The sequence below is a fragment of the Nelumbo lutea genome, chromosome 7 (assembly GCF_056320005.1).
Source record: "Nelumbo lutea isolate HS-2025 chromosome 7, American lotus-T2T, whole genome shotgun sequence".
Taxonomy (NCBI): Eukaryota; Viridiplantae; Streptophyta; class Magnoliopsida; order Proteales; family Nelumbonaceae; genus Nelumbo; species Nelumbo lutea.
The window spans coordinates 11,955,775-11,978,324 of NC_142690.1; the positions used below are offsets into that span (position 1 = coordinate 11,955,775).

At 39.6% G+C, this 22,550-nt stretch overlaps 1 protein-coding gene across 6 annotated transcripts in view; it reads left to right on the forward strand.

Annotated features, from left to right (window-relative positions):
• Positions 1-1,957: 1,957 nt before the first annotated feature.
• The window catches only part of LOC148845123 (Early-responsive to dehydration stress protein (ERD4)), a 94,342-nt gene continuing 73,749 nt past the window's right edge, over positions 1,958-22,550 (forward strand). For 2 of the 6 annotated variants that reach the window (XR_016102546.1, XM_088956060.1), the window contains exons 1-3: positions 1,958-2,501; positions 4,846-4,992; positions 7,276-7,339. Coding sequence is in view for 5 of the 6 variants with exons in the window: in XM_088956060.1 (XP_088812186.1) it covers positions 2,218-2,501; positions 4,846-4,992; positions 7,276-7,339 (495 nt within the window). In the remaining variant the exon portion in view is untranslated. Of the gene's footprint in view, positions 2,502-4,845; positions 4,993-7,078; positions 7,119-7,275; positions 7,340-22,550 lie in introns of all 6 variants that reach the window. The other 4 variants (XM_088956063.1, XM_088956065.1, XM_088956061.1 and 1 more) reach the window with 3 other exon arrangements.

Below are 22,550 nucleotides of genomic sequence, written 5' to 3' on the forward strand. Positions count from 1 at the left end.
CATGTGGAGAGGGAAAAATGGCAGTGCATATGGCCATGACCGGTAAAAACTATGGACGATGGCTCTTCCGTTGTCCATTAAGAGGGGATCACATTGGGCATGGGTATGCTTGGTTGTTCTTTTATTCCTCTTATGAAATAAAAATGATAAAAATATGGAACCTGTCTAGTAGTAGACTTTTTTTGAATTTAACTATGTACAGAAAACTGAATAGATTTCACAATGATGTAGGTTTATATACAAAAAATTATCTGACTTATTAATTATCATTGCAAACTTGTTAGTATAGAATATATAAGGGTTTTGTGCTTTTATTTTTATTAATTTTATTGGAAGCAATTGAGAGAGAGGGAGAGAGAGAGAGTAAATTGAGACGTAAAATTTACTTGAATTTGGGCTTTGGTGGGCCCAAGCCAAGCTCAAATTGATCTACCTTGCCAATGGTATCTTTGTTATTCAAAAAAAAAAAAAGTGGTCCGATAAAATGTTGGAAAGAAGATGGATATTGGCAACTTTACATTTCATAAATGTAAAACAATTGCGTGTTGTTTTGCTCAATTTTCTTTTGAATAACATTAATAGTCATTATAATAATAGATAATATATATATATATATATAGAGAGAGAGAGAGTCAAAGTGAAAGTGTCATATATCCACCGTTGGATGTGGATTATAATATATTAACTATTGGATTTGAAAATCGGTATTCAAATTGAAGCACATGTAATTTAGACCGTTGAATTGACTAATGTATCTTGATGGTGCACAATCCGGTCACCCCTACCTGGCACTTGCGTGACCCCCGAAAAGTACATGAGATGGAGAAGAAAAAGAAGAAGAAGAAGAATCCCCGGGGGCTTGCCCAGCGGGAATACTTCGACGCTTAAGGTAGTATTCTATGGAAGAAGCAAGGAGAGAAAGATGGCTAAGAGTGCAGATAGCGTGAGTGGTAGAAGATACCTCGTTTATTGAGAATAGGCTCCTTAAAATAGAATTCTGTTGCATCAGGCCCACTGGCCTCTAACAGGGCAGGTATAACCGCCACTGTCAGCCTGCCGCAGCCGTTACAGGCAGGGCTGAGGTGGCATGCGCGGGGCCGTCATTGCAGAGTACGTGCCTGTCAGGTGTAAGGCACCCTCTAAAGGTGGCAGGCACGACGCTGCCTAATTAGGGACACGGCTGTTGTCCCCAGATTTGTCGGGTATCGTGGTCGAGCAGGAGATCTTCCTGCGATATGCCAAACTACTCTTTCACGAGTTACCCTGTGCCGGGCTATCCTGTAAGCGGCGAGCTGCCTGTGGCAAACTATGTCGAGCTGTCTAGTCCGAGGTGTCTTCATCTCAGGGTATCTATAGGCGAATTGGTGTGTTCCCGTCTGAGAATGGCCCGAGGTCCATTAGGAGGAGCTCGGGTATTAGAAAAGGTCAGGGGACCCCGAGCTCGGGGGCAGCTCGAGGTGCCTTAGCCCCAGGGAGGAGGTACATGCCAGGCGGCTCCCGACGAATAGTCTATCCCACCGAGTTGTTGGGCTGAACTCGATGGGACCTTCCCTCCGAGTTGCGGCTGCGCCTGCTGTACTGTCACGATGAGTCATTGCTTGAGCAAGGTCACGCCCATATGTACCCGTGCTATGAGGTCGGGCCAAATCACCCTCCATCATATGTTATGTTATAGATCACAATGAAAGTGTTATACTGAAACATTTATATGGCTGTTTCTTGAAATGCCTCACCAAATAGCATGAAATGTAAAAACGTTCAATGTTGTTGAAGTATAAAAGGGCATTTCAAACCTAACCAAACATCAGACAAAAACGTTTAAAATGGGCGTTTATTACATGAAGGTTTTTCAGATAAATGCCCACCCAATAAACATAAATGGAACATACTTTGTAGTGACGGCGGGGCCCTCTGATAGATTCGAGGCTATAATGTTTCCCTCGTTGGCTGGTGTGTCGTTCGTTCGAGGAACCAAAATAAATTCTTTGCAAATTTGCAATATGGCATGCAACCAACGAAGGCCGCTGCTGTGACGTTCTTCCGTTTCGCGCGCCACGTACCCATGTAGCTTGATAGGTGGCGACACCAGTCACCACTCCCATGTTTTTTTCCGTATTCGTTTTCATTGCCCTTCTTCTTCTTCTTCTTCTTCTCTCTCTGTATGTTGGGATGTTGCCTGTTGTTCTCAGATGAATCGATGAACAAAAAAGTTCTGAGATGCATCCATACAGCTTACTCGCTTCAGCGGCTATTAATATAAGCCTAGCCTGTATTGTTGTTTCACTCTTCTCCATCTTAAAGAAACAACCTTCAAATGCCTTATTTTACTATGCTCGTCGTCTCTCGGAGCAAGAAAGCGTCCCTTTCGATCGTGGCTTCACTTTTGCTCGATTCGTCCCTTCATTTTCTTGGATTCAACGTGCTCTTCGGGTTTCTGAAGAAGAAATTCTCGAAAACAGCGGCCTCGATGCTCTCGTTCTCATCAGACTCTTCAAACTTGGGTCCGATTCTCTATTTTATCCTTTTCTAGTTTCAGTCTTTCAGACTCTCAGCTATTCCATGTTCATCTCTGTTTGCCTTTACCATTAAACGACGATGCTTATTTGATTTGAAATTTCCGATTTACGTTTTTATTTGATTTTGTAAGGAAGCAGTGATACCAGATACCTATGAGGCTATGATAGAAGATGCCACAAAACATTTTCAAGAAACAAAATGAATTCGGTGAGAGGTATTGCGGGATCTAACACAGTAAAACTCTAGAACTCACCAAGTTGAAACTTATCCTGTGAAGAACATCCGTTTATATATAGAACAGTGTGGTAATGTTTTTTGTAAGGATCACGATACATGTGGTCTCAGTCACCCCTTCCGTACTTTGTGCGTGATAAGCTGCACCAAAGTCATCTGAAGCCTGTGAGGTTCTGATTTTATCAATCATCATCCAAGTCTTGTCCCAACTGTATGTGGTCGGCTACATTAACCTTGTTTCTCCATTCCGTCCTCCGTCCTGTTGGGTATCATATCGATCGTTGAATTATGGGAGCTTAAATAAATTTCATGTGTATACCAGTTGGACAAGGTTTGGCCATTAGTTATCACTTATGAGGATGGTGATTGGTGATCTATGCCCTTGACCAGAATGAATGGTACTATTTAACATCTAAGTTGAAACTGTTCCCCTCGTATAATCATAAGTGCCCAGGAAAAAGACATAACATAGGCCTTAGTAGATTGTCATATGGCCAGTAAAAAACTTTGTGTTGATGAGTTCTGGGAACGTTAGGGTTATCGATTATCAGAGGTGATTCTTGAAGAAGATAAAGATATTCTATATTGCAATGGAAAGAGATTAACAATTGAAACCATTTAAACCATTCCCATAGCCACTAACTAGTGACAAATATGAAGAGACACACGAATGCAGGTGTGGAAAAGAGAAATAATTCTTGGAAGAAAAAAAATCCGGTTTCTTTAAGTTCCTTAATTAGTGGCAATTTCATAGTTTTTGGGTGATCTGGATTTTGGTCAATTTGAGTTTTTTTGGCTTTTAAAATTATATTCTAGTTTGTTGGAGTCAAATTTAAGGAGCCAAAACTTTTTTTTTGGCTTAATTTTGGTATAGATTTTTCATTTACCTATCCCATTAGACCAAGAAATTGTGAATCTAATGCATTTTGGGAAAGTTATATTCATCTTATTAATAGGATGTGAGTCTATGATAGGATCAGAAAGTTTCTATGTTTTGGATGTATCTTGAAGATATGTTTCTTTTGTTTGGTTTTAGTATGATTGGTAATTGGTATTTAGACTTGGTTTAGGATTTAGGACCAATATTTGATTTTCTTTTATGTGTTATATTTTAGTTTGCTTAGTTCTGTAGCAATTGGTAGTTGCTTCTGGTCTTTTTGCTCAATTTCCTAGTCCAAATTGAAGAGTTGATATGATGAACTTGGTTTAGTGAATTATGGTTGTAACCAGGTCCCCCCCCCCCCCCCCCCCCCCCCCCCCCCGTGTTTCCACTTCCAATTCTCCAATCCAAACACAACCTTGCAACCTTGAACAATTTTCAACTTTTGTGTATTTTTTGATAATAAATTAATAACTCAAAATTAAAGAAAAAGGGAGCTAGAAGAATCATACTAACATTGTGTTCCCTTCAAAATAAAAGCCCAAAGAGATGTACAATTATACAAAAAAAACAAAATTTTTGAACCCTAGAGGTATATCAATTAACAATAGGCAGAAGTTTATTGTCAAAGAGGGGAGCTGACCAATCCTATCAAGAGATAAAAATATCAACTCCCATCCTTGTACCATGATACCACATGACAAACCTGCCCATCACCAACAGTCAAACCAACCACCTGCATTTTCTTCCTCTAGAACACATGCTGCTAACTCTAGAATTTCTGGGGTATCATCTCAAAAGCTTCATTGCCATAAGCATCAACTTAACTAACCTAACCACTTTCTTCTCCCTTCTCCTCTGCTTCTCCAGGAACAATTACCTCACAATCCAAATCCCTGGCAAGGGTGTCACCTTCATCAACCAAAGACCTGTAGCTCTGATGAACCCGACAACCTCCAAACATCTCAGTCAGTATTAAATAATACTATTTTTATTTTATTCTTCTAACTATAGTGGAGACAAACTCAGTCTAATCCCTTCCTTTTTTTGCTGTCTAACTACTATGGTTACATTAGTCAATTATTAATTTTTTTTTCTGGTTCTAGGCTTCTAGCATGGTCAGTAGTAGTGCTGAGACCTAGTTCAAGAAAGGACATAATTTGAGTATAGTTTAATTTTCCATTTCACAATTGTAAGTAAGATTTGTTTTGCAGAATCATTTTCTTCTTGGGTTGTTCCATTGTTGGATTGGCTATACTTCTCCCTGTCAATTACACCTGCAAACGAGATTCTTCTACAATCAAATTCTCACACACCATGGATTCTTTTACAATATCTAATATTACTAGAGGCTCTGATAGGTGAGGCTTTTTTATTCTGTAAGTTCATCCATATTTGCATTGGGAAATATTGAAAAACAACAGGTTATGCGTGTTATCGCAAACTATAGTCTATTGTTGTGATTTTCAACTTTTAAGTGCTGAAGTTCTACCTGGCTTAGTTGGTAAGGTATCTGTCTGGTTCTAGTAGAGACCTGGGATTGATTCCCGCCTTAACCAGGGTTGGGGGTGTTATAGATTTTGGGGATTTATGTAACTTCATGGAATAAAAAGAAAACAAAATTTTTAGGGTCCATTTGATTACAGCTGGAGTTGTCAAACTGAACAATTTACTGTTTTGAATATTTTATTATTTAATTATTTTATCCACTAAAAGACAAAGGTTAGTAATCTATCCAGATTCAGATTTGACCATTTAAGGAGCTCACGACCCACTTAAAAACTTATTCTCCAAAACACAAAGTAATGAGCTTTTCAGTTCAGCCACTTCAGCCATTATCAAACAGTCCCTTAGTGGCTTGGTCTTTTTTTTGTCCATTCAGACTGAAAGAAGTAATGCTGAATTATACTTCTATATGTTTGTTTATAGCCAAAATGAAAAGATAAAAGAATTCAATGCCCTTTGATGATTAAAGAGGCACCCATGAATTACCAATGTATGGAATTAATAGTTCCAAACAAAACCTGATTCCATGGTAGAAAAACAAAATTGTAGTTAAAAGACAGTTGCTGAGGATATTTATTTATCAGATTATTCAATCACCTGAAGCAGGTCTTGTAGCCAAATTAATTTACATGTAGTATAGGCTATAGTCCTTTACTTGATGACTTCAGTACTACTTCATGCATACACTATGTTTCCTACTTTTCCAGGTGACTATTTTCTCCTAGAGAACGTATATACCCTGTAGTGGACTTCCTATTGGAATACAACTGGCTTAATCAACATCTATGTGTACTCTTTGATCTCCATGTGATGATTGTCCTTGTATAGCACACCAAATCCAGGAGTATTGATATATTCATCCTTGAGTAGATCAAATACATAATTCCTTTGTTTCTAATTGACGCCTTTAATTGATGTAGCCACTTTGGTTTAAAAATTCTATTGTAGAAAGTGTTTGAGCTTCTCTATGCTATGGACATCACTCCCAATGACAATATCATCAACATTGTAAACAATACCAGTTATTAGAGAGAGAAGTGGAAACTGGAGAGTCGAACAAACATAGGGAGAGAAGAGAGGAAAGAGTCAGTCCCTAGCCTGTTGACCTCTCTCTTTATATTAATAAAAAGGTGATTACAATTATTTTCCTGATTACAGTAATTTTAGGATTAGAGTGTCCTTATAACAAAGACTGAAATTGCCCAGCTGCCCAAATACTTTAAGAATAAATGATAATTCCAACACCCTCCTCAGGCTGGAACATATATTATCACATCGACCCAGCTTGCTGCAAATCTAGTCCATCTGACTTTTACCAAGACCTTTAGTAAACAAATCTGTCAATTGGTCTTTTGATTTCATGTAGGGCATCACAATGTCTCCACTTAGAACCTTCTCTTGTACAAAATGACAATTTACCTCATTATGCTTCATTCTTTCATGGAAGAGAGGATTGGAGGCTATAATTTTAGGACTACGATGCTCTTATAACAGAAAATTAAAAGACACAATTTCCCAGCTGCCCAAATTCTTTAAGAATAAGGGACACCTCTAACAAGCATAAACTACTAGCATAATGTTTTTAGAGTCTGTGACATAACTGAACACAAAATGGTTAACCAGGTTCTGTTTCATCCTAAATTTCTTTATTACTTTACTATATTTTTCAAATCAATCTCTTAGCAACTGCTTCAGCCCATGTATTATTTTGCAAATAGTTTTCACATCATATTTGACTCCCCCTTTAGCAATAAACCTAGGTGGTTGCTCAATATACATCTTTAGTCCTCATGTAAAAACACACTTTTATTGTTAAATTGGAATAAGGAACACCCAAATTAGTTGATGAAGAAATAACAACCCTAGTAAAGCTAACCTTATCTAAAAGAAAAAAAGGTCTGAAATAATTTACTCCATACATTTTGGTGTGTCCTGTTGCAGCTAATCAAGCCTTAAATTATTCAACAGTGCCATTTGGAAGGTATTTCATTTTATGAACCCAATGACACCCACAACATATTTCCTTCTATAATCACTTGTTTCCCACATGCCGCATTATAATTTCTATGAAATAAATAATTTTTTCCTTTGGTGGAGTGGTTCTTGAAAGTACTTACTTAGTCCTTTTTTCTTTACAGGCTCTGGGTGCATTTTTCATGCTTGTGTTTCATATCTGTTTATGGATTATACTTACTGTATAAGGTGATTTTTTTTACAGTACTCCGAGAATTTGCTTTATATAACTGTGTCTATTCTAGAATATTCTTTCCAAGAGATTAGAGTTGTGGTGAAATAATTGGAATGTTCAACTAGTTCCTCTGTCAAGTTTATGAAAAATTTCAGGATACTTTGTCAAGGTGAATTATTTGTATCATACAGAACTCCATTTTTAGTCTCTGGTGATCTTCTTTGCATAAAATGTTCTCTGAATTCTTTTTTAGCCTGTGTATTACACCATTCCTCATAACTTTTAAATGATGTTAGATTGCTTTGTGCTTGCTTCTATGTTACCCAGATATGTCAAGGACATGGATGGATATGGAATTTACACTAAAAATTGAAGTATTTGACACAATATAGCACCCTTGTACAGGTATATGGGCATCATAGGTTTCCTTCTACTATGTGTGTGTACAAGTGTGTCTATAATCAAAAGCAGCAGCACATTGCACCCTTGTGGCATGCTTCTCTACCAGCTGAGGGATTTGACACTAAATTAATTTTTAGCACTCTGTGGTTAGATGATAAATCAGGCTAAGATAAGGTTTTCATAAGAGCATCCTCACAAACTGGGACAGACCCATGGTTCAAAGTATTGATACACCCAATATGCATAAACATGCATATCAGGCATTTTGGGTGAGTCATATGCTATTTTTTTTATATTTTTGGTTTTGTGTTCTCACAGCGGGGTTATAATACTATTATTTAACGTTAAAAAAAATCAAAATTCTCAAAAGCCTTGAAATAGGTGTTTTTGATGACCTACTGGAATGATATGATACACCTGATATGGGACGTATTGTATCGATACTTTGAACCTTGAATAGACATAGTACAGAGAAGCAAAATTGTTTCATTGAAAAGAAAAGCTATTGTAGTATCCATATTAACCTTTGAGGAGAAGTTCCATCTTGCGGTTGAGTAAATGAATATTCACTCAACTGGTCACTTTCCACTAAATATACACATTTCTAGGAATATCTTCTAGCCCTTTTTGTACTTTATCAACAGTAAGACCACAAAAACATAACCAACATATAAACATATAGATGAACTTTAAGGTCCGCTATAAAAATTCAAAATTAAAACGTTGAAAAGTAATTAATATATCGCTGTAAGGTTGGTTAGACTAGGAACCTTCCTGAAACTTTAGTTCATTTGATGTTTGACCCAAAGGCCTTTTTTTTTTGAGAAGGTAACTTTTATATTCAAAAGGAGTAAAAGGGGGGGGGGGGATGTACAAACAACTCAAACAGAACAAAGGGCTTAAAATCTTGTGGAATATTCAGCACCTAGGTTTGCTTGGTCCAAGGACCATTTTGAGCTTTTAACCAAGATCTCACAATACATAAATTAGCTTAGTGACAATCCTACTAACAAGACATTCACATTGTATGCTTATCTTGTTCTCTTGTTTATTGGTTCTTGTTGTGGGTTGCTCCATGGATATGAATCCTATTTCCCTTCTGTAAATTTTCCTCTTCTGATAAATTTTCATTTTTTTTAATGAAAAACTTTTTGTATTTGCTTTACTATAAAACTTCAAAAGTCAGGTATATGATTGTAAGATATTTTAAAGGACGAAGTATAATGACCAGAAGTATTTATTCTTGAATTTACAGTATTACAATTGTTTCCAGGAGATTCTTGCATTTTAGTTACTTCTTGTTTTCTTTTGATCTCAGTGTAGATCCACAGGCTTGCATCAGATAACATGGCCATGCATTATAACCCTATATAGTGAATCATCCTTCAGTTCATGCCTTTAAGAGAGCAATTAACTTGAGATTTATGAATGACATGTTCAAGGTATAGAGTCTGGTGCTGGTTAAATCACAATCGTAAAAGTTGAATCGTTGGTGTTACCCATTGTAGAAGTTGGGGATGTGTTCAAAATTTGAATATTGTCCCATACTATTTTTTGAGAAGCTTTGTGATGCTTGGAGGAGCAATGGTGTAGGACGGAGTAGGGGTCCTACCAATTTCAGATCTGGTGGTGGGCTTTGTAAGGTGGAGGGGTTTGAAGTGATTAGGAATGAAGAATAGTAGAAAAGCAACTAGAAAGCTTGCTGTCCACCAAGGAATGAGAGTAAGAAATTATAAGAGAAAAGAACTTTGGATGTCATTGTTGTTAGAAGTTGTATATATAGGTGGCAGGGGCAGTTTAATCAATATACATCACATTAGAATACTAAATAAAGATGGTCGGTGGTTAGGAGATAAGTTCTGTTTGATCTCCTCTGCTTTTAGCCCTATTTTATTATTCTCCCTTTCTTCTTTGCCTCTTCTCTTCTTGTTCTTTCAACTTGCTTTGATTTGATACTTTTTTCTCTTCTTATTTTCTCTTGTTCTGAGATTTATTCCAGGCTGGTTACTAGATATCAGAGCACCATTACTCACCTGGATCAATTTTAGTTATTCTTCAACCTTGAACATAGGTTACTCTTACTTCTATGAATAGGGGAATCACCAATTGACTTTCTGGACTGATCACATCAAGGGATGGAAGCTCTGAGAACCCTCTATTTGACAGTTCAAAGAGGTACAGATTGAAGTATGTTTCAGGTTAATTACTTTAGCAGTTGAGTATTCTATATGTTGCAGTATTTGGATGATAGAATGAAGTGTGGCATCAGGAGATTTTGTTAAGTTTTTGAGGTTAGCCATTATTCCAGATTTGTTTTGTTGAGTTTTATTGATTGAGAACTGTTTCTTATTGAAGTATATTGCTGTTAATTGGTGTTTCTTGTGGTATAAAGATAAGTCATGCAGGTGACAGTTTGTAAAGGCAACTTGATGTGTTTGTGAGAAAACAGTGGTGGTGTTAGGTGTTTTCAGCATTGATTTTCTTATCATGGCCTCATTTAGTGGTATGAATAAGTCTACCATGGTGGGTAGCCAGATTACATGGTAGTGCAGATGACTTCAGTCAAACTTAATGGTACCAATTATGTACTATGGGCGAAATTTGTTGAAGTGTTTCTCACCAGAAAGGGGAAGTTACAGTATATCAAGGATCCAAAGCCAGAGAGTGGGATTGATGGTTATAATGATCGTGTAGAGAGACTGGGCTGAATGGGCCCTAGTATTTACTTTTTATGTTTAAGAAGTGTTCCTTACGTTTTATGTGTTAATGGGCCTTTTCTTCATGGGCCTGTTAACCTCTTTCTATTTTTTCTTTTAGTTCTTTTTTAGCTGGCCGCCCACTTAAAGGGCAGACTTGTAATTTGTTAGAGTTAGCCGAATAAGGGTAGATTAGTCATCTCACCTTGGTTAAGTTATGAGCTTATGTGGCAGTCTTATTAGAGGTTCTCTGTCCCATACTTAAGTAGGGGCAATTTAGTCCTTGTACATTTAATTAGAAGCCTAATCACTATTAAGAGGTCGACTGATAGGGTTTAGCTATCAAGTTCGACAGTTCTTTCATCTTCTTCTTCTCTTCTCTTTCCTCTTCTCCTTACTGGTTCGGACTACAGTAGCTACAGTGAAAACATGGTATCAGAGCGTGACAACTTCAGTTCGTGACAACTTCAGTTCTCTCCTTTTCTTCTCTGGGCTGTCAATGGAGAAAAGTGATTTGTCCCAGGCCTGAAACATCGCAGTTTTTTTCTGGTGCACAGAACCTTCATTCCTAAGAAAACAACTTCAGCAGTGAATGGTTGGCTGAAGCTCTCAAACGAAGGTTGGATATCTCTCCTCTGTGTGCTGTTGGTATTTCTGGGTTGAAAATCTTCAAGAACTTGAGAGGACTGATCAGAACCTAGAAAACTAAGTTGGTTGTTGCCCTGGTTCTTAGAAAAATTCCAAGAACAGGCTGTGTTTACAGTGACCAAATGGTGTAAGGGCTGCTACTGTAGGTGGTCGAATGGTGCAAGGTGCAATGCAATGGTACTAGTTGAGTTTTTTTTGTTGGTATTGTGGTGCCCTCTTAAAAGCGTTAAAGCAGGTCTGTATTGTGTGTGACAGCTATGGCTGTGTGGTGGTGCTTGTAATGCACGAACTCTTGACAGCAGTAGTGGTGTGACAGCTAGTTGAGTTTTTGTTGAGTAGTTGTGGTGGTGCTTGTAATGCACAAACTCTTGACAGTAGTAGTGGTGTGACAGCTAGTCGAGTTTTTGTTGAGTAGTTGTAAATGAGCTTACATGTGGTTAGTAAGTGCTGAGTTATTGTCGGTGTAGTTTGTGTTTTTTTTGTGAAATCAGTAGTGGTGTGGATAAGAACAAAGGCGTGTGTATCTATCATTGTGTTTAGGGACTGCTGTAGGTTCTGGAACATCAAATTCTTGACAGTAGCACTTAGTTGGTGATTGGGAATTCAGATTAGAGGCAGCATTGAAAGAGTATCATGGCAGCAATGGGAGATGGCTATAGTGATCAGAAACCTAGTGTGGTGGTTTTCTCTGACTATCTAGGTGTACAGATGACCTCAATTAAACTGAATGGTGAGAACTATGTTCCATGGGCCAAGTCGGTGGAAGTTTTTCTCAAGGCAAAGAGAAAAGTGAAGCATGTGAAAGAAGATAAACCACCGGCTGACTCTCCAGGGTTTGATGATTGGGAACAGGAGGATGCTCAAATCATGACATGGCTATGGAACAGTATGGAACCCAAAATAAGTGCCAACTTCATGTTCTTAGATACAGCTAAAGACATATGGGAACATGCCAAGAAGCTGTATTCTGGGCAAGATAATACTACAAGGGTATATCAGCTCTATCAGGAGTACTTTGGTCTGCAACAAGGAAATAAAACCCTAGAAGAGTACTATGCCAGTATGAAGAACCTCAGAAATGAACTTAATGTCTATCATCCTCTCACTCCAGATGTTAAAGTTCAGCAACAACAGCGGGAACAACTAGATGTCACAAGGTTCTTAGTGGGGTTGAAATCAGAGTATGAACTAGTTAGAGCCCAAATATTGGGGGGCTCTACCCTTCCTACACTTGAGGAAGTGTTTGCTCGGCTCCGCAGGATTTCTTTGGGACAGATAGAGAATCCCACACAGTCTGATAGATCAGCTTTTGTAACAGCCAGAGGAGGTGGACGTGGTATGAAAGGGGGAGGACATGCCTCCCGAGGAGGTCGTGGTGGTTCCATATTTGGCCGTGGTGGTGGTCGTGACTCAGGGGGAGGCCGTGGCAAAGAAAAAGGCAGCTCTACAAGGAAGTGTACCCACTGTGGCAGGGAAGGACATTCCGTAAATTTCTGTTATGATCTTCATGGCCGCCCTCCCTCTAAATGGGCCAATCATGCTATTGCTGGTGGGGTTGGTGTCAGTGATAATCAACAGGCAGACCTAACTCCTTCCACATCTACATCTGTTTCTGGAAGGGAGATGGTGAGTGTACCGCGTGATGAGTATGAGCGGTTCCTTCAGTCCACTTCATAGCACACTACTGCTACTCTTGCCCACTCAGGTATAGCTTGCCTGTCATCTAAAACCTCTCCTTGGATTATTGACTCTGGAGCCTCTGATCACATGACCGGGACTCCAGGTGTGTTCTCTTCTCTCTCAGAAACTTCCACATCTCAAACTGTTACCCTTGCCAATGGTTCCTCCTCTCCCATCTGTGGTGTTGGCAATGTTGACATGGCTTCTCTTTCTTTATCATCTGTTCTATATGTTCTTAAGTTTCCATTCAATCTTATGTCTGTTAGTAAATTAACCAAGACTCTTAACTGCTTTGTTACTTTTTTCCCTTCCTCTTGTGTTTTTCAGGATCTCAGGACGGGGAAGAAGATTGGTGGGGGGCATGAAGCTGGTGGATTGCATTACCTTGACGGTGGTGGATTGTTAGTTGCACTTCAGACTTCACTTACTCCTCTACAGTGGCATTGTCGACTGGGACATCCTTCTCTCAAGGCACTCAATATACTAGTTCCGTCTTTGAGTCATTTGTCAGTGTTACAGTGTGAGTTGTGTCAGTTTGGGAAGCATTGTTGTGTTTCCTTCAGTCCTAAAGTTGAAAGTCGTATGTTGAGTCCTTTTGCTTTGGTTCATTTAGATGTTTGGGGCCCGATCAAAATAGTCTTATAATGGTTACAAGTATTTTGTCACTTTTATTGATGATTGTTCAAGAATGACATGGATTTATTTAATGAAAGAAAGGAGTGAATTATTTTCCATTTTTCAAAAATTCCATGCTGAAATACGTACACAATTTGGTGTTCCAATCAAAGTTCTTTGTTCAGATAATGGTCGTGAATATTTTCTAACTTCCTTTCAACAGTATTTAGAACAGCATGGCATCATTCATCAAACTTCTTGTGCATCCACTCCTCAACAAAATGGGGTGGTTGAACGGAAGAACCGTCATCTCCTTGAAATAGCTCGGTCTATTCTTCATCATATGAGTGTTCCTAAACGGTTTTGGAGTGATGTTGTACTTACTGCGTGTTTCCTCATTAATCTGATGCCCTCCTTTATTCTTCATGGTCGGTCTCCCTTCTCTATCTTGTTTCCCACCTTGTCTCCCTTTCCATTAACACCTCGTATCTTTGGCTGTGTGTGCTTTGTTCACAATCTGAGTCCTGGAATAGACAAGTTGGATGCACGCTCCATTAAGTGTGTCTTTCTTGGCTACTCTCAGACTCAAAAAGGGTACAAGTGTTACAATCCCATTACTCGGAAGTGCTATGTCTGTCCTGATGTTACCTTTTTTGAGTCTATTCCCTTATTCTCAGGAACTGAAGCATCTTCATCTCCACCTTTACTTCCTCTTCCTCTTCCGGTTAGTGATCCCGTTTCGGGTGTTCCTGTTGGAGTTGACTCGTCATCTCATCCAATGCAGATCCTTACTGAATGACCACCAATTCGGCAAGTGTATACACGTCGAACGACACCGGCCCCTCCTCCAGCTTCTACCTTGTCCGCGGATCCTGTTGTTGCTCTTGTTGCTGAACCTTCAGGACTTGACCTACCCATTGCCTTATGGAAAGGTAAACGTAGTTCTACTCTCCATCCCATTTCCAATTTTGTTTCAGTATCTCGCCTTTCCGCCTCACATCGCCAGTTTGTTTCACTATTTTCATCTATTTCCATACCTAACAATGTCCAAGAGGCTCTTAGTTCATCTGGGTGGAGGTAGGCAATGGAGGAGGAACTCTCTGCTCTTCAACATACTCACACGTGGGAGCTCACTACTCTTCCCCCTAGTAAGCATGTTGTGGGTTGTAAATGGGTGTATACTGTTAAATACTTGCCAGATGGTAGTGTGGAGTGTTTGAAAGCCAGACTTGTTGCTAAAGGGTATTCACAGTTGTATGAAGTGGACTATATGGAGACCTTCTCTCCAGTGGCTAAGATTAGCTCTGTCCGTGTGTTAATTTCCCTAGCAGTTATGTATGATTGGCCCTTATTTCAACTTGACATAAAAACTGCCTTCCTTCATGGTGACCTTATAGAGGAGGTATATGGAGCAACCACCTGGGTTTGTTGCTCAGGGGGAGGCTGGTAAGGTGTGCAGACTGAAAATGGCAATTTATGGGTTGAAACAATCGCCTCGTGCTTGGTTCGGGAAGTTTAGTGAAGTGGTGAAGAATTTTGGAATGAAACAATGCCAGGTTGATCACTCAATGTTCAGCTATGACTCAGAAGTTGGAAAGATTTTATTAGTGGTCTATGTGGATGATATTGTCATAATTGGCAGTGACAAATTGGGGATCGACAAACTCAAGGTCTTTCTGCAAAATCATTTTCAAACAAAAGACCTTGGGACATTGAAGTATTTCTTGGGTATAGAAGTTGCTAGATCAAGACAAGGTGTAAACCTGTGCCAAAGAAAATATGTTCTCGATCTATTGGACAAAACAAGATTGTTAGGTGAAAAACCGGCTGAGACTCCTATGGAACCAAATGTTAAGTTGAGCGGTGATATAGGGGGAATATTTGATGATCCTGGAAGGTATAGACGACTAGTGGGGAAGCTGAACTATTTGACTATCACGAGACCAGACATCTCCTTTGCAATCAGTGTGGTGAGCCAATTTATGCAGAACCCTCATATATCTCATTGGGATGCAGTTCTTAGAATTGTAAGATATTTGAAGGGAGGTCCAGGTCGTGGGCTATTGTATAAACCAGGAGGAAAACTTGAAGTAGTTGGGTACACGGATGCAGATTGGGCGGGCTCTGTGTCTTATAGAAGATCTATTACAGGTTACTGCACATTTCTTGGAGGAAATCTTGTGACGTGGAAGAGTAAAAAGCAGACGGTTGTGGCTAGAAGCAGTGCTGAAGCCGAGTACAGAGCCATGGCACACACTACATGTGAATTAGTGTGGTTGAGGAATCTCCTACAAGAAATCGGGCTCCACATGGATAAACCTATGAAGTTGTACTGTGACAATCAAGCTGCACTCCATATCTCATCCAACCCTGTTTTTCATGAGAGAACAAAGCACATAGAGATTGATTGCCACTTTGTGAGGGAGAAGGTTCTTACTAGAGAGATAAGCACAGAACATGTAAGCTCAGGTGATCAGTGGGCAGATTTGTTTACAAAAGCCTTGAGCTCAGGGAGAGTGAACTATATATGTAACAAGCTGGGATTATATGATATATATTCTCGAGCTTGAGGGGGAGTGTTAGAGTTAGCCGAATAAGGGTAGATTAGTCATCTCACCTTGGTTAAGTTATGAGCTTATGTGGCAGTCTTATTAGAGGTTCTTTGTCCCATACTTAAGTAGGGGCAGTTTAGTCCTTGTACATTTAATTAGAAACCTAATCACTATTAAGAGGTCGACTGATAGGGTTTAGCTATCAAGTTCGACAGTTCTTTCATCTTCTTCTTCTTCTCTTTTCTTTCCTCTTCTCCTTACTGGTTCGGACTACTGTAGCTACTGTAGCTACAGTAGCTACAGTGAAAACATAATTAATCATTTTAATTAAGATTAACAAAAGATTAGAGGGGGAAGAGAGAAAACTATTAACCTCTCTTCTTCCTCTTCTTCTTCTTCTCCATCTTCTCTTCTATTCTTCTGTAATCCTTTTTCTCTGTCATTCTTTTCCTTTTTCTCAGATTTTATTTCAGATTTGATTGACAGACTTGCACCTTGGTATCAGAGCAGTTCTTCATTTTTCATTTTTCGCTTTTTTTCCCATGCACCCTTCGATTAGAAGAGTGTATGGAGAGATAAGTTCCTGATCAGTTGAAGGACTGTTTTTCCTAGTTGGTAGAGGGTTTGGGGAGTGTGGATCTGGCTGAAAATTGCCAAGAGGTGAAGCTATAATTTTTCTGCCCAAAACCCTAGCTGACTAGAGTTTTTTCAAGTTACAGGTTAAGGAGAAGGATTGGGTGTGGCGCTCAAGGCTTGGGAGGTGTGTTTTGATCCCTAAAAGGGTGCGGTTGAGATTTTAAGGAGTTTGGGAAGCTCTAGTAGGAATGGCTACCTCTTCTCTCTTTCTTTTCGACAACTGGGTGCAGTGAAACTCTAATTTTTGAGTCTCCGGGTACTGTACTGACATTTGCTAGGTCTATAAAGACTGAAAAACTAGTTTTTTTATTTTCGTTTGATTAATGGAGCAATCTGAAAGTGAAATGAAGCATATGCCAATAATTGGGGTTGGTCCGGTATATTCATTTTTGACTGGAGTGACCACAATTAAACTAGATGATGGAACCAACTATCTTGTTTAGGCATAGTCTATACAGATTTATATTTGTAGTAGAGGGAAACTAGGGTACCTCATAGGCAGTAAGGTGAAACCTGCATAGATGGACCCTACATATGAGAAATAGATGCAGGAGAATTACAAAGTGATTGGATGGTTGGTTAACTCTATGCAGCCCCATATAATTTAACATTATCTATGGATGACCTCAGCCAAGATTTGGGATAGTGTTATGGAGACATATTCACAAAAATTGAATATTGCAAGAGCCTATAAGTTGAAGAGTGATGTGAACAATCTAAGACAGGGGGAGAAGAGCATAGTAGTCTACTATTCCATGTTGAAATCACTGTAGCAGGAAATTGATGTTATGGAGACAATTGTGTGGGAGAGTGCTAAGGATGCAAAACAGGGTGTTTGAGTTTCTTACAAGACTCAACCTTGAGTTTGACATTATTAGGCAAACCATCCTAGCCAAAGATGAGGTTACACTTGCTCAAGCATATGCTTTGGAAAGTAGTGAAGAGAGTAGGCGACAAGTACAGTTATAGGGACCACCTACAGAACACTTTTCACATGTCAGAATAAAGCCAAGGGGGCCGAATGAGAAGAAAGAATTGATATGTGAATACTGCAAGAAACCAAGGCATACTAAGGATCTTCTCTTGGATAGGTTTTAGAACAACAATAACAGAAACTTTAATAAGAAGAATAGTCAGACTGGGAAGCTTAAGAATGCTAATGTTGCCATAGTGCCTAAGGGTGGAAATAAGGAAAGTGAAGAAAGACCATCTATGGAGCAGCTGGCAGCAGTGAAAGCAGAATTTGAGAAGTATGGGAGGTTACTTAATCACTTGGAGACCACTGCTTCAGTTTCCGACCCTTTAGGCAACACCTCATCATCCGCATTTGCTCACTCAGGTACTCGTTCTTCTACAAATCATGCTACTGTTTCAAGTAATCATAAATCCCATGGATTATTGATTCTAGTGCATCAGACCATATGACCAGTTTATTTAACCTCTTTTGTATATATCAACTCCTCTCTAGTAGAGAAGATATCCCTTACTGATGGGTCTCTTGCTCTCATCTTTGGCAAAGGAGATATCAAAGCCTCTAAAGCACTTGTCTTATCCTCTGTTCTTCATGTCCCCAAGCATAGTTGTCAAGGCGACTAGGCGACCACAGGGTGCTCAATCACCTAGCCGATAGAATTTGAAAGTTAAAATATATATCCCTACCCCTCTTAAGCTATTTTTTTGGTTTCTTATACTAACCAACATACCTGTATGCTAGCTATTAGCAATAAAATCATTCGAATAAAACATAAAATGCCATAGCTAACATCCAAGCCAACAAAAATGGGGGATTGTAGATAAGAACAGAGTGAAAAATAAGGGGGTGGAGCTCCTGTTTCGTTTCCAACATAAGTTGTCCAAGAGGATGATGTGGACTGTGTTTAAGGGGGTGGAGATTTTTCAGGCTAGAAAATGGAGGAGGATTGTTAAAAGTAAGAAAGGAGTACCAATGTGATTTTAGGAAGGAGGAGGAGGAGGCAGAGCCCCTGTTTCATCCCAAAAATAATTCAAGAAGAAGAAGGAAAAAACGTACCTGGAGGTCTTGGACTACTTGGTCTGAACAATGGAAACTTCCTAGTCATCGTTTTCTCTTCTCAGCTCTCAATCTCAGGCTTGAACCCAAAGAAACTTTCGCAGTTTTAATGTAAAAGAGAATTACTTTAATAAAAAAATGATAATATACAACATGGTGTATTCTAATAAGATAAAACAAACCAATAAAGTGATATAATACATTTATGCACATTCAAAAAATAGTATAGCATATATATGGGTGAGAGCCTAATACAAAAACACCTGGGCGTTGGGCGAGGTGACTTCTAAAAATTGCCTAGCCGCCTAGGTGTCGCCTTGACAACTATGTCCCCAAGCTTAATACCAACCTTTTATCTGTTAGTAGCTTGACTAAATCCATGAACTATAGCACAACCTTTTTTCCTACCCATTGTGTTTTTCAGAACTTGAAATCCTAGAGGACGGTTGGGAGTAGCCATGAGGCGAGTGGAATATACTTGTTGGACACACTTGATAGAAGTCTTGGACCACCTAATGGAGTAGCCTTGGAGTCTGTCTTATCAGAGTCTATCGATAGAGTCATGTTATGTCATTTTCGGTTTGGTTATTTACCTTTTTTTGCTTTAAGTCAATTGTTTCTCAATATGTTCAAGGGAATGTCTTTATCGAGTCTTCATTGTGAGTCTCGTGAACTTGCGAAGCATTGTGGACATTCTTATTCAGTAAACAATAAAAGATTTATTTCTCCTTTTCATATGTGCACTTTGATGTGTGGGGGCCATATCATTTGCCTACTATGGGGGTTTACAAGTACTTTATCCTCTTTATTGATGATTATTCTTGTTATACATGGATTTTCCTCATGAGATCCCAGGAAGAAGTACCAACTATTGTGCAAAAGTTTCATGAACTTGTTCTTACCTAGTTTAACATGGCTCAAAACATTCCAGTTTGATAATGCTAAGGAATATTTTTAGAAGAACCTTTCATCCTACTTTGAGACTTTTGGAGTTATTCATCAGAATTCTTGTTCCTACACTCCTCAACAAAATGGAGTGGCGGAAAGGAAGAACTGCCATGTGATTGAGGTTGCTAGATGCCTCATTTTTGCATTTGATGTTCCTATTAAATTTTGGGGGGATTCCATCCCTACTGCCACATATTTGATTAACTATATGCCCTCCCAGGTTTTGGGTTTCAAAACCCAATTTGGCCTTCTCTTTCTGGATGAAAATATCTTTTCCCTTCCCCTTGGAGTCTTCGGACGCACCTACTATGTTCATGTTTATAATCATCAGAGACATAAATTTGAGCCTAAAGCACATAAGTATGTCTTCTTGGGATATGCCTCCACACAGAAGGGACATTGTTGTTTTGATCCGGTTCGTGGCACCTGCTTTGTTTCGAGGGATGTCACATTTGCTGAGTCCGAACAGTAGTCCGAACAGGGTCTGTCGAAAATCTGATGGTTAACCCATTCAGTCAACCCCCTTAATCTATATTAGATTCTAATAATGTTTACAAAGACAGAAATGCCCTTACTTAAGTGTGGGGCAGAGTAACTTTAATAACACTGCCACATAAGCAAGTTACTTAATAAACAAAAGAAGACTAACTACCCTTATTCGACACATCTTAACACTCCCCCTCAAGCTGGAGAATATATGTCATATAATCCCAGCTTGTTACATAGATAGTTCACTTTCCCTGAGCTTAGAGTTTTGTAAACAAATCTGCCCACTGGTCATTGGAGCTCACATGTTCTGTATTTATCTCTCCAGCAAGAACCTTCTCTCTCACAAAGTGGCAATCAACCTCTATGTGCTTTGTTCTCTCATGAAAGACAGGATTGGATGAGATATGGAGTGTAGCTTGGTTGTCACAGTACAATCTCATAGGTTTATCCATGTGAAACCCAATTTCTTGTAGGAGATTCCTTAGCCACACTAATTCACAGGTAGTGTGAGCCATGGCCCTATATTCGGCTTCAACACTGCTTCTGGCCACAACCGTTTGCTTTTTACTCTTCCATGTCACAAGATTTCCTCACAGAAATGTGCAATAGCCTGTAGTAGATCTTCAGTCATTTACTGAGCCTACCCAGTCTGCATCTGTATGCCCAACTACTTCAAGTTTTCCTCCTGGTTTATACAATAGCCCACAGCCTGGAGCTCCTTTCAGATACCTCACAATTCTAAGGACTGCATCCCAGTGAGGTATACGGGGGTTCTGCATGAATTGGCTCACCACACTGACTGCAAAGGAGATGTCGGGTCTCGTGATAGTCAGATAGTTCAGCTTTTCCACTAGTCGTCTATACCTTCCAGGATCTTCAGATACTTCTCCCGTATCACTGCTCAACTTAACATTTGGTTCCATAGGGGTCTCAGCCGGTTTTGCACCTAACAGTCCTGTTTCTTCCAATAGATCAAGGACATATTTCCTTTGGCACAAATTCACACCTTGTTTTGACCTGGCAACCTCTATTCCCAAGATATACTTTAATGTTCCAAGGTCCTTTGTTTGAAAATGATTTTGTAGAATTACCTTTAGTTTGCCAATCCCCAATTTATCACTACCAGTGATGACAATATCATCCACATAGACCACTAATAAAATCTTCCCAGCTTTTGAGTCATAGATGAACACTGAGTGATCAACCTGGCATTGTTTCATTCCAAAACTCTTCACCACTTCGCTGAACTTCCCAAACCAAGCACGTGAAGATTGCTTCAACCCATAAATTGCTTTCTTCAGCTTGCACACCTTACCACCCTCCCCCTGAGCAACAAACTCAGGTGGCTGCTCCATATATACCTCCTCCACTACATCACCATGGAGGAAGGCATTCTTTATGTCAAGTTGAAGGGGAGGCAATCATACATAACTACCAAGGAAATTAGGACACGAACGGAACTAATTTTAGCCATCGGAGAGAATGTCTCCATGTAGTCCACACCATATAACTGTGAGTAACCTTTAGCAACAAGTCTGGCCTTCAGACGCTCCACACTACCATCTAGCAAGTATTTCATAGCATACACCCATTTACAGCCCACAGCATGTTTGCTAGGTGGGAGAGTAGTAAGTTCCCACGTTTGAGTATGTTGAAGAGCAGAAAGTTCATCCTCCATTGCCCGCCGCCATCCAGGTGAACTAAGAACTTCTTGAACATTGTTAGGTATGGAAATAGAAGACAAAAGTGAAACAAACTGGCGATGTGAGGTAGAAAGACGAGATAATGAAACAAAGTTGGAAATGGGGTGGAGTGTAGAACTACGTTTACCTTTCCGTAAGGCAATGGGTGGGTCAAGGTCTGAAGGTTCAGCAATAGGAGCCATGAGAGGATCCGCAGATGAGGTAGAAGCAGGAGGAGGGGCCGGTGTTGTTCGACGTGTATACACTTGTCGGATCGGTGGTCGTTCAGTGGTGACCTGCACTGGATGAGATGATGAATCTACTCCAACAACATCCTCTGGAACTGAATCACTGACAGGAAGAGGAAGAGGAGGTAAGGGTGAGGACAAGGGTGCTTCATGACTGGAGAAGAGAGGGACAGACTCAAAAAAGGTGACATCAGGGCAGATATATCACTTTCGGGCAATGGGATTATTAAACTTGTACCCTTTTTTAGTCCGAGAGTAGCCAAGGAAGACACATTTAATTGAGCGTGCATCTAGCTTGTCTATTCCAGGACTCAGATTATGAACAAAGCACACACAACCAAAGACACGGGGAGTTAATGGAAACGGAGATAAATTGGGAAACAAGATGGAGAAGGGGGACCGACCATGAAGAATAAAGGAGGGCATCCGATTAATGAGAAAACATGCAGTGAGTACAGCATCACTCCAAAATCGTTTAGGAACATTCATGTGGTGAAGCATAGACCGAGCAATTTCAAGAAGGTGACGATTCTTTTGTTCAGCCAGCCCATTTTGTTGAGGGGTGAAAGCACACGAGGTCTGATGAATAATGCCATGCTG